This window comes from Copadichromis virginalis, linkage group LG8, assembly GCF_057382275.1.
Source record: "Copadichromis virginalis isolate Kocher_CV1m ecotype Utaka linkage group LG8, C_Virginalis_male_GT1.1, whole genome shotgun sequence".
NCBI classification, from domain to species: domain Eukaryota; kingdom Metazoa; phylum Chordata; class Actinopteri; order Cichliformes; family Cichlidae; genus Copadichromis; species Copadichromis virginalis.
Window position 1 is genome coordinate 28841426 of NC_140625.1, and position 13376 is coordinate 28854801.

Sequence of the window (13376 nt, forward strand, 5' to 3'; positions counted from 1 at the left end):
CAGAATAATATGACTATACAGTCTGCCACCTGACAACAGAAAAAAAAATTCATAATTATTTAGTATGACTACTAACTTGGGGTTGTATGGTAAAGACGTACAGGACTGACTGTTAATGACACTCCAGCTCAAACGTCATTACTGAAATGAGTTGTTTATTTCTGGGGTGTTCCACAGGGCTCCATCCTTGGCTCCTTGTTGTTCTCCACTCACATGTCCACCCATAAATAAAGCATTCATTATCATTAAAAAACATCAGAAATAAGTCAGTTCTTTTCTGGTCATAACCAGAGATGGACGCGTTACTGTAATCTGAATACTTTTTTTAAGTAACGAGTAAAGGGAGTAAAGGGATTACTAATTAGATTACCGTTACTTTCCTGTAGGAACGCTGCATTACTGCGTTACTAAAACCGAGACTAAAACCGTGACTAAAACCGGGGTGGTGGTCTCCTTCTTAAAAATGGAGACCACCACCCCGGTCTGCCAGTCCAGGGGTGCCGCCCCTGATCTCCACGCAACATTGCAGAGGCGTGTCAGCCAAGACAGCCCTACAACATCCAGAGCCTTCAGGAACACGGGGTGGACACCAGGGGCTCTGTCACCAAGGACTTGTTTAACTGCCTCAGTGACATCACCCCTGGAAATTGGCGGGTCATCCCCCTCATCCCCAGACTCTGCTTCCTCCTCAGTGGGATTAAGGAGGTCCTCAAAGTATTCCTTCCACCGCCCGACAATTTTCTCAGTTGAAGTCAGCAGCGCTCCACCAGCACTATACACAGTGCAGGTAGAGCACCGCTTTCCCCTCCTGAGTCGCCTGACGGTTTGCCAGAATTTCTTCGAGGCAGTCCAAAAGTCTTTTTCCATGGCCTCTCCGAACTCCTACCACACCCGAGTTTTTGCTTTGGCCACTGCTTGAGTCGCATCCTGCTTGGCCTGTCGGTACCTGTCAGCTCCTTCCGAAGTCCCACAAGCTAACCAAGCCCAATAGGACTCCTTCTTCAGCCTGGTGGCTCCCTTCACCTCTGGTGTCCACCATTTGGTTCGGGGGTTACCACCATGACAGGCACCAACCACCTTGTGGCCGTAGCTCATTGCAGCAGCTTCGCCAAAGAACATGCTGAACATGGTCCATTCGGTCTCAATGTCCCCAGTCTCCCTTGGAATACTGTTGAAGTTCTGCCGGAGGTGTATGTTGAAGATCTCGCGGACTGGGGCCTCTGCAAGGCATTCCCAGCACACCCTCACTACACGTTTAGGCACGCCGGGTCTGTCCAGTGTCCTCCTACGCCACCTGATCCAATACACCACCAGGTGGTGATCAGTTGACAGCTTAGCCCCTCTCTTTACCCGACTGCCCAGAACATATGGTCGCAGGTCTGGTGATACGATAACAAAATCGATCATCGACCTGTGGCCTAGGGCGTCCTGGTGCCACGTGCACTTATGGACAGTCTTATGATCGAACAACTCCAGTTTCAACTCCAGACTGAAAGAGAGTCCAGCCCCTCTCCAGGAGGCTGGTTCCAGAGCCCAAGCCATGTGTAGAGGTGAGCCCGACTATATCTAGCCGGTACCTCTCAACCTCACGCACTAACTCAAGCTCCTTCCCCACCAGAGAGGTGACATTCCATGTCCCAATTGCCAGTCTTGGTAGCCGGGGATCAGTCCGCCAGGGCCTCCGCTCCTGGCCACTGCCCAGCACACAATGCACCCAACGGCGCCTCCTGTGGGTGGTGGGCCTGCGAGAGGATGGGCCCATGTCCCCTTTTCGGGCTATGCCCGGTCGGGCCCCATGGACTAAGGCCCGGCCACCAGACACTCGCCCTGAGGCACCCTCCCCGGGCCTGGCTCCAGGGTGGGGCCCCGGTAACCCTATCCCGGGCAGGGTAAACTGTTCCCTTGATGTTTTCCTCATAAGGGTCTTCTGAGAAGTGTCTTATCTTTTCACTTTGAAGCTGGTTTTGTGCTCTCTGCAGAATCAACTTCACTTTATGTCCCCTGACCGTGGATCCATGGTGCAAACTCTTGGGAATAAGTCTGCTCTGTCTGCGTTTGAGGTTAAAGTGGAGGTGGTTTCCATAATCTGCTAGTTTTCTTGATTCCCTTTCATATCACAGCAGTTCAAGAATGTTCCTCCCAAAGTGCATGGTAATATGTCTGTATAGGTTCTCATTCATCCAGGTCATAGTAATCTAAGGAGTTTAGAAAGAAAGCAACTGGACTTCTTTAAATTCCTGGGAATCTCTGCCATTTGGTCTTAAAACTGAAAACACTTCAAAAAAAATGAGGGTTAAAACAATTTCAAGAAACTTAAGGAAGTTCAGTCACTTTTCAGATGATGTTTACTGAACACATCATAGAAAATCCAACTCTGACTCAAATGCAACAACCTGCTTGTTTAACAGTTAAACAAGCAGGTTGCTGCATTTGATGGTGCATTAATTAGAAAGCCTCTGTGATGCAGAGCAGCTGTAACTGTGAAGTGAATCTTCTGAAAAGTCTACCAATTAAAACCTTTTACAACATACACATTTTTCGTGCTGGGTTATGTTGACTGGCTCGAGCAGAATAAGTGCAGAGTCCTCAACATTTTTTCTGGTGCGCCGACCTTTAGAATCTAAACAAAGATTACTTTCTGACCCATTATTAATACAAAATTATCACCCAAGTTAATATTATTTTAGCAGCAGCCACCACAAGTTTGCCCTGTCTATCACATTGCAGCTGCTGTGGCTTCCACCCACAATTTGAAAACCACTGAACTAAACATGTTGATCAGTGAATTTCACTTTATAAGCTAATCTGCACTTCCCTTTTTACTCATTTCTCAACATTCAGTGTCTAAAATTAGCTACTAAAATATATGTGGGGGTTTTACTCGGACACTCGCAAGGCTGAAATGGTTGCAGTCAAAGCTTTTTCTGACTGTGTAACAATTGAACTAACTTGTGATTTATTTTCTTCGGTAAGCTCTTTCTCTAACTTTGGTAGGTTCGTCTTTGATCTGATCATGTTAAGTCATTGTCAGATCAGCATCTTCATCTGCTCGTTTTCCAACACTAGGCATGTTTAACAAGGATCTCTCAATGACACCCTGGCACAAATACACTCAGATGCATCTGCAGCAAGCTGAGATAAGGAGGGCTGGGTTTCCTTCTTCCTCTGAGCTCCAGGAGGGAAATTATAGCCTCTAAAGACACGTTGGGTCACAGACCTGCCTCGACTGCTGTCCACAATGATCCTCTACCTGCTCTTGCCTGCTTTTGTCCTCGGTATGTGTTTGCCTTCACTTGAGAGTTTTTCTTTAGATTTTGTGGACATTTCCTGCTTTTTGGATTTGCTTTAACATTTCCATGAATTGTTTTCCCCCTGTGTGGGGGCGTAATGAAGGAAACAGCAGAGGCAAATGAAAGTCAGAGTGAGAGCATTCCTTTTAAAAGTGGCCCGACTGGCATAGCTGATCGTAAGGAACATCTTTGAATTTGTTGTTTGCAGGTACTGTGACATCACAATCAGCCAACAGCACAGCGGGACAGCTCGATGAAGTTGTGAGGAACCAAACATTCAACAGTAAGTTCATTTCTTACTTAAAATACTTTGTACAACAGTGTCAAACACGGAAGTGGAAGCCAGAAATAGACCATCAAAGGCTCCATTTTGTTCTGGTGAATGGTTTACTCTTGTTTTTCCATTAGAAAAATGCAACTGTTGCCTATAAATTGTAACATAAATGCCACTAGGATTAAAAGAAACCTGTCCAACACAGCACATGTAATGACTGGATCCTGTGTTGGACAGATTTGGATGCTTGAGTGATCACAAAAAGTGTGTTATACTAGCTAGCCAAAGAGCAATTCAAAAAACCAGTTCATCCTGCTCAGAACAGGGTTACAAAGCTCCAGCCCTGGGCCAGGTTTATGGGCTCAAACCAAACACTTGGTGGCCTTAGACCATGAGACAAAGCCAACCCAGCCTAACAGAGAGGCATGGGCCCACGATGCAGAAGGGGGCGATAGAGGTTTGGTGCACTGTACCTTGGATTGTCTAAATAATTGCAGAGCGTTTTGTTCCAGCCTTTTCAGTGGGAGAAACATTTCGCCACTCATCCAAGTGACTTCTTCAGTTACTGACAGGACTGCTTTGATACGGTGATTTTGATAAATGACATGCAACTGTCTTCATAATGGACAGAATAAATAAGTGATTAAGTCAGCCAGGAAGCCAGGAAATTGTCTGCTTGAGACACAGATCAAGGCAGTTGGGAACTATTTTTTCATAGACTTGGAAACATCTAGTTGTTTTGCAGCAGAGGGAATTACCCCCTTCTGAACATAAGGAAGAATGCAGATTTAAAGGAATTTTGTATTGTTGTAAGTCCACCAATTACATATCTGTTTCTAAACAGGACTTATTGATGCATAAATCAAATTTAAATGCAAAACGTTTTCCACTTTGGATAAACAACCATTATGAATTCAAGGTGCAATAATACCTAGAGTGAAACAAAATGTTTTGCCTGCAGGTACACTGAAACCAAAGAATGTGACATCCACATTTTACGAAGAGAAGAAGGCGGTCGAGGAAAAACTGCAAAGTAACCAAGGTTCTGTTATCGCAGAAGGTGAAGGTAAGTTAATGATTATCAGCGCGTCTTATTTACGTGCTTTGCATATAGTGCAGATTAAACATGAAAAATTTGTCGGAGAGTCAGCTTCTGTTTTCTACGTGTGTCCTCCTTTTAGTTCATATGTGTCAGAAAAATCTTTGATTACTTTGCAGAGAGTTTCCAGGATGAGGAAAATAAAATTACTGGGGAAAACTGTGATTGGAAGTCACTGCAATTCTTCAGTTCCACCTACTGTGGTGAAAATTTTCACCAGGACATGTGGAATATCGGCAGAGATAACTGGTGTGTCCAGGAACGTTTCATCGGGTAACTGAATAAATATATCCACAAACCTCCATGTTTAACACACTGAATAATACTCGTTATGCATTTAAAAACTCAATATTCTGAAGGACAAAACAGCATGATTAGAATTATTGCTGAGAAATATGTAATCATCTTTTCTGGACTTCTTTGCATTAATTTTCAGTATTAAAGAAACATGACGTGACCTTTTAATCTTTATTCTTCAGAAAATCTTCAAAAAGCACAAAGATTCAGGGTAGTAGTGCTGTTTCACTAAAATCTATGTCATAGACATGAAACTGGTGAAGTTTTGCTCCTGAAACTGTAAAATATTCCATAATTCTGGTCTATAGAGTGTTGAATAACAGGCTAATAAAATACTAGAATTTCACTCACAAAAGTTATAAATGTTTTGGACAGCCTCACATATTCAATTTTAAAGAGTCAATTCGATTAAAAATTCTTCAAAAGGCACCAAAAACATAAACTGGATGGAAATTTCACATATTTGAACGTGAGTGTTTCTGGGGATTGACTCACTTTTGGTGCCAGCCCCATGTGGCCACTCGAGGAACTGCAGTGGGATGCTGCCACAGATGGGCTCTATAGGGCCCCCTTTAATATTTATGGAATGTAATTATGGGAATAAGAAAACACATCAATACCCAGTCAATTTTAATTAAAAAAAATGTCCATACTTACATACAGAGCTTTAAAAGGAAATGGTAATGGACGGGTTGTTTTAAAGCGCTTTGCTACTCTGAGCACAAAACTTGCCTCTTTTATCCAAGCACCTTTTTCTATGCTCTTTCTGTCTAAGGCCATATCCACACTAAATAGTTTTTGTTTGAAAACGCATCTTTTTCTCTCCGTTTTGACCTTCCGTCCACACTGCGATGGCGTTTTTGGTCAAGGAAAACTGAGATTTAAAATGCTCTCCAAAGTGGGTAAATTTAAAAAGACAGTTTTCGAGTCGCAGTGGGGACGAAAATGGAGCCTTTTGAAAACGATGAAGCATTTTAGTCATGTGATGCAGTCACGTGACCAATTCAACTAAGATGGTGGACAGCAGCTGTTTTGTTTGCTCTCAGTTTTGACAGCCCTATTAAAGATTAATATCAGTCTGTACATGCTCCAGATAGCTTTTCTTCAAATTCTTTAATTCTGACTTGGTTTCGGTACTTTGTACTCTTGTGTTACTTGCAGCGTTGTCAGTCCTTTTAAAAAATTTTGCGCTTTTTCTCGACATTTTGCCGCGACGTTTCAAAGAGCCGTAAAGTAAATAAACGGCAGACGGAAATGATGCAGGTCAAATCGTCTTTTTTCAGTCGTTTCAACTGAACTCTTCGGAAACGAGGGAAAAACTATGGTGTGGATGCTGAGCGTTTTTAGACGAAAACACATTTTTCAAATTTATCTGGATTAGACGTAGCCTAACATTCACACACACATATATACTCAGATGGATGCATCAGAGAGCAACTTGGTTAGTATCGTTCCCAAGGGTATTTGGCATGCAGACTGGAACAGAGAGGGATCAAAGCGCCAACCTTCCGATTAGAACAAGCCTGAAGACTAGGTGAGGACAGAGGTGTTTTTACATGTACATTGTACATGTATGTCTGTGAAGGTTCTCAGTCATCCAGGTCATCGTAGTCAAAGGAGCTTGCAAAGAAAAGCGTCTGGACTTCTTTAAGTTGCTTGAAGACGTTTCACCTCTCATCCGAGAAGCTTCTTCAGTTCTAAGGTCAAATGGTGGAGAGTCCCAGATATAAACCTAGTGGGAGTTTCCCCCCACAGAGGGACAAAAGGACCCCCTGATGATCCTCTAATCGCCTGAGCCAAGGTGGGAAACTGGGCGTGGGTCCCAATCAGCCAGAGTTTCAGGTGTGTTCATTGTGAAATCTGGCCCCACCTTATCATGCGAATTCCTGAGGTCAGATGGCCCAGGATGTGAGTGGGCGTTAAGGCGTCTGGGAGGGATCTCAAAACTGGATTATAGATGGCAGAGAGTTGGTGTCGTAAACCCCCGCCTCTGTTCAAAGATGGTCGCTCACAGTGGACATAGAGGGCTTCTTTCACTCCTCTTTCAAACCATCTGTCCTCTCTGTCCAAAATGTGAACATTGGCATCCTCGAAAGAGTGTCCTTTATCCTTAAGATGCAGATGGACTGCTGAGTGACATTGTACATGTAATTCAACAATCATGAACTAATGAAAAATTAAAAATAATTGTCAGAGTGCAAAGTCAGTGTTAACAGTTTACATGCCAAATGTACCTTAGTATCAAAGTACTCCTGTCAGTGACATCAACAGTTGGCCTCAACAGGCCATAACTGTCCACGTGCAGGAAGGAAAGCATGCAGAGAGTGTTTACCTCAAGCCCCATTTCTTCTGAAGTGGTCCATAGTTCCTGCAAGCTAACCTCTCGCTTATTTTCTTCATCTCTCACTTTACTCTGCAGCTTGTTCTTTCGTTCAGTTTCCAGTGGCAAAAATTTTTCCTTTCAACTTTATTTATACAGCGCCAAATCACAACAACAATTGGTGCTTCATATTCTAAGGTAGACCCTACAATAATACATGACACCAAATGAATAATTAAACAATATTTTTGTGATAAACTTTGATCAACTGATGTCATTTTCAGTTGACTCGACATACCAGACGAATGTCTGCAGTACCCCTTTTGACCTCTAACCAGAGGGGCGCTGTTTCATTTGTTAAATAGAACAAAATGAAACATGCATGCTAGTAGCAGTAGTAGTTTTTTAAGAAGTTAAAAATTCATATATGTATTTAAATATATATATATATATATATATATATATATATATATATATATATATATATATATATATATATATATATATAAAATCCCCACTTGCCCCTGTGGGTGGTCAATCCTTCAAGCTCGAGTCCTCTACCAGAGGCCTGGGAGCTTGAGGGTCCTGTGCAGTATCTTAGCAGTTCCTAGGACTGCGCTCTTCTAGACAGAGATCTCCGATGTTGTTCCCGGGATCTGCTGGAGCCACTCGCCTAGCTTGGGAGTCACTGCAAAAAGTTTTTTGGCTTTGAATATCCAACCTTGGAATTTTCAGATCATCTGAAGGTTTACTCAAATGAAAGCATGTGTTTTAGAGAATGACTGTTCAATGAAGTGCTTAACAACTCCTGACATGTGACTTTTGTGAGCGTCATCTGGGTGTAAATTTTGATCTTAAAAGTCACTGGCTACTACAGTTTTTAAATATATGTGGAAATACTCAAATATAGTAGTGTTTGCTTTGGTTCTTTACTGTAAAACAGTGATCATATCATCTAAATTACAAAGTAAGTAGGAAAGAAGTCAAAAAGCCCATTAGGTCGATAACAAGTCACAAAGGGAAATATTCAACATCCAAACAGGCTTAAAGAGAACGAGTGCCTCTCCTGCCGAAGGGTTAATATGAGCAGTGGTCTCTTCCTTCAGCCCACTCTCTCCTCTGTTTAATTTCAAACAGGAAGCAGTTTAACCACAACAGTTTTTCTCAAGGTTGATTTGCTGCTCAGTTTCAGTGCCTGGGGGTCCAGCACAACAGTTTCATCTCATAATCTTAAAATCTATGTTTTTATAATTTCTTATGAAATATGCCGCCACCCCACACAAAAGCATATCAAATTAAAAGTTATTGGTGTATGTTTGTGATAAAAACTAAGAAATTAAATGTTATGGGAGGTTTTTGGATGATGAAAGAAAATCGTCAGCTTTAAAGGAACTAAATCAACAGAAAAATTTAAAACTTTAGGGAACCAGAACTAGACAAACACAGCATAGAGGGAGATCGCAACAAGGGACAGAAGGAAACTAAGGACGTATGTGAGATGTAAGAGTGGCTACACCCATATTTTATGTGCTGTTTTGTTTTTGTTTTTATATCTGACTCTGTTGAGGTTTCTACTTTTTTACGTACTTTTGCTGCATTCAAGTCAAATTGTGACTGCAGGCTCAATAAGACACTTTCAAACATTGCAAGTTTCATACTTTAACTGATGAAAAAACAAATACAAGTACATTAACACATTTGAGCAAATATTCTTCATTATCAGAGGAGTTGTTTCACCCCCATCATTAACTTTTTTCCATCTATTGCAGAGCTTACAGTGACCTAACACACTGCGTGGAATTTCTGGCTAATATTACCAGCTGTTTCTTCCCAAACCCTGATATTCAAGACTTCTTTATCGACATCCATTTGAAATTTTTCCAGAACTGCACCAATGAGAATGATCCAATGACTGAAGATGCCCCTCAGAAGGTGGTGATTGGCCTCACTCTCCTTTCTGTGAGCTTCATCCCCATCATGGTTTATATGGTTGCTCGGAGTTAGACGTGCACTTGTTGTACACAAGAATTTACTCCAGAGGCTGATGTGTGTATTTTTTTTAACAAGATTTAAGTCATACATTTAAATGTGGTTAAAAATGTGCTTTGTTAAATCATCTTGTGTTTTTACGAGTATTGTAACACTTTCACTTTGCGTGGTAGACATCAGCAGCTATGCATAAGCGCTTGAAAGACAATTTGGCTGAGATGTTATGAACATGATGTTTAAAAAACAATGATACAGCACTGAGTTTGCTATTTTGTTTCATTTTTGTCTAACTGACAAATATGCAACATATTTAATTGCATAGTTTGACTGTGTAATCTATATAGAGGGAAAATGTATATGCAAATAAACTATACTACCTAAAATAACATCTTTTTTGTGTCTATATATAACATATGAGTCTGTGTTTTTTTCAGTGTAACTGGAAGAAAGATTTTTTCCCCCAAAATGTCACCCTAAGAATAATAATAACAAACAAAAAAGTATTTACATGATACTCGTGTAGTTCTGCAAGAAGTTTTGTCATTTATCACAGACCAAAAAGTTTATTTATGGACACTTTTTAAAACCACTAAGGCTTCCAACTTCCGCCACTAACCACTCCTCAAAGCACCTGACCATATCGTTCCACCAAATTGCGCTGGTCAACATATGTCACCCCCCTGCGCCATCACAAGGTGGTGATTCATCGAGGCCTCCTCAGGAACTGGAAGGACCCACAAACCAGACTCAACAACGTGTTTTAAGTTGAACTGTATTGATCTTTATTGTGGCAAAGTGTTTTTAAGAAACTGGGAGCAGGCAGGCTGAGTGTGGATCACAGATGTTTAGGAAGTTCAGGTGGTGATGTGGAGTGGAGTTGTTCCCAAACTGCAGGTAAATCTATGTGTGATCTTTGATTGTGAAGTCTTCAGACAGGTTGCTAACTGGGGCGACCTAAAGCCCCTTTTCCTTTTGAACCTACTCGGATCGACTTGCCGTGGATCAACACGACTCAACTCAGATCGACTGGTTTTCCATTAAAACCCAGTGTGCGTGTTTGCCATCATAGCTACGGGTCTGGGTGTAATTGATTAATATGCAACACGAGTGCTACAACAATGGTGGACAGTGAGGCAAGAATATACCTGCTGCTTGGTCTGTGACATTTCGTCAGTCTCGGGGACCACAGTGGGGTTTTGCAACCATTTGCCCCATTGTTTTTGTTTCAAAAATGGTGGTTTTAATTTTTGTGAATGAGACACTTTCATGACTCGTCAACTGACTCGACCAGCAAATCGGTGGCATGCCGTGTGACAACTTCACATTTTACTACTTAGTAGGTACCAAGCAGGTATGTTTTAGTACCTGCTTGGCACCCGGGACAAGCAGGTACTAAAACGTACCTGGTACCAGGTACTATGACCTAATGGAAAACCCTGAAAACCATGGCAAACCGTGATGAGTCCAAGTAGGTACTAATGGAAAAGAGGCTTAAGAGTCTTACTTGTAGCCTGATGATTCAATATATCAATGGGTGAGGAAGGGCTGACCCAGAGAGAGACAGAGAAGAAGAGAGAGAGAAGGGAAAAGGGAAGAAGAAAACAAAAACCCAGACCCACTCGGTTCATAACACCTAGGATGAGTTGCTGGGGCATTTAGTATTTCTTGTTTATAGAACCCTATAAAAGGTTAAAGATGTGGTTTACGTGCCCTAGGAATCATAAAGACACAAGAACAACCTTTCTTTAGCACATTTTTTAAATTTAATCCAGGTCATCTCAGAGGAAAACCACAGTTTCTTTCTGCACACCTACAGCACCCAAAACCACACACCAAGCCAACCCTCCCTTTTCTGTTCACCTAAGAAAATCCCAACGAAAGTTTATGGTGAGTTCAGTGATACCATTGTGCCCAACAAAAGAAAGTTCAGCGGCCGAAAATTAACCAGTGGTCTGCCAGGGAACCGTTGCACCACCTGTCCTTACATTTGTAGCCTGATGACTTTGTATTTACTGTTTCTAGAACCTTATAAAAGGTTAAAGCAGCTGTTTAGATGCCCTTCTTAATGAGTGGACACTTTGTACATTCAATTACATTCTTCTGCTACTATGAAATACTGATGTCTTTGTCTTGCAACAACTTCTGGGGGGGACTCAAACACTGATGGGACTATGGACCAAGTCAATATGGCACTGCTAAAACTGCTAACTTTGAAGAACATAAAGGATATGTTCATTGTTCATAAAGGTGTGGCAGAACCCCCCCCCCCCCCCCATCTCAAACAGGAATATTAGATCAATCCAGAAACATTGAGAGCCGGGAAAAAAACGAAAACACGGTCTACTTTATAAAGACAGAGGGACACATAAAAAGGAATAGATTAACTCAGACACTATAAGTAGCAGGTAAATAAGAGAAGATGGAAGTGAACACACAGAAAACCACACAAGGATCTGAATTCCAAAATAAAAGAGGAAGTAAAAGTCAGCTTCAAAGTTTAAACAAAGAGATCTGAAGTGGAGATAAAATTCAAGAACCAAACTGTGACATTTATTGACTTCAAAATCAGACCAACTTCTCAGACAGCAACTGGCTTCCTTTTATACTCCACCTGCCTCAGGTTATATCTGGAATATTCTATTTTGGGGGGCAGCAAGACAAAAACCTTTTTTACATAAATCGACATCAAACAAAATCTGGAACCAAAAAAATTACATATATTACATTTTGTTGCTCTGTGCTCCATCACCCACACACAAGCTGGATTTTAGGCCTTTGTTTCATGTTGGAGCTGAACTGAGGGATCTCAGTCTGCTTGACGAAAGAGACCGGTCGCATATGTTACACATTTGATAAGTTACTTTTAATTGAAACATCCTAAATAACTTTTTACAACTGTATATGTGCATTTAATAGCGGGAATGAGGATCAGCACCTCCAAATCTGAGGCCATGGTTCTCAGCCGGAAAAGGGTGGAGTGCCCACTCCGGGTCGGGGATGATTTCCTGCCACAAGTGGAGGAGTTCAAGTATCTCGGGGTCTTGTTTGCGAGTGATGGGAGAAGGGAGCCGGAGATCGACACACGGATTGGTGCGGCGGCTGCAGTGATGCGGACGCTGCACCGGTCCGTCATAGTGAAGGGGGAGCTGAGTGTAAAAGCAAAGCTCTCAATTTACCGGTCGATCAACGTCCCTACCCTCACCTATGGCTACGAGCTGTGGGTAGTGACCGAAAGAACGAGATTGCGAATACAAGCGGCGGAACTGAGCTTCCTCCGAAGGGTGGCTGGCCTCTCCCTTAGAGATAGGGTGAGAAGTTCGGCCATCCGGGAGGGGCTCAGAGTAGAGCCGCTGCTGCTCCACATCGAAAGGAGCCAGCTGAGGTGGTTCGGGCATCTGACAAGGATGTCTCCTGGGCGCCTCCTGGGGTTGGTGTTCCAGGCATGTCCCACTGGGAGGAGGCCCCGGGGCAGACCCAGGACATGCTGGAGAGATTATATATCTCGGCTGGCCTGAGAACGCCTTGGTATTCCCCCGGATAAGCTGGAGGAGGTGGCTGGGGAGAGGGAGGTCTGGGCTTCTCTGCTTAGGCTGCTGCCCCCGCGACCCGGCCTCGGATAAAGCGGATGAAGATGGATGGATGGATGGATGGATGGATGTTTTCATAATTTCTTGTCTACTATGTCTTTCTCCTCCTAACTCCTTTGTGCATTATCATCATCTCCTGAACTGATTTCAGGGCTCTAACACGTGAAAGCATGCATAAACATGTTTATTGTCATGCATACTTATAGCAGATGAAACATATCACCCTCACGTCTCCGGAGAGCTAACAATGAGCTATCTAAATGAAGACAACAGCTAGTTATAAGCAGAGATGGCACGATACCACTTTTTTATGTCCGATACCGATACCGATATCATAAATTTGGATATCTGCCGATACCGATATGAATCCGATATAGTGTGTTTTAATCAATAAAACTGTTTTTTTAAAAATATCTTGCTGCATTTTGTATAAGTTCATACTCAAGTTTAAAACAACAACTACACTAAAGCTATTCTGTTATACCTATATGCAAAAAAAAAATATTTATAGTTCAGCAAT

At 42.3% G+C, this 13376-nt stretch overlaps 1 protein-coding gene across 1 annotated transcript; it reads left to right on the plus strand.

Moving 5' to 3' along the window:
- Positions 1-3167: 3167 nt before the first annotated feature.
- On the plus strand, positions 3168-9657 carry LOC146703653 (uncharacterized). Its single transcript, XM_085466978.1, has 5 exons — positions 3168-3275; positions 3499-3573; positions 4526-4630; positions 4783-4936; positions 9050-9657. The coding sequence occupies exons 1-5, from the start codon at positions 3239-3241 to the stop codon at positions 9282-9284; spliced, it is 606 nt and encodes a 201-aa protein (XP_085323104.1). The 5' UTR covers positions 3168-3238; the 3' UTR covers positions 9285-9657.
- The last annotated feature ends 3719 nt before the right edge of the window (positions 9658-13376 follow it).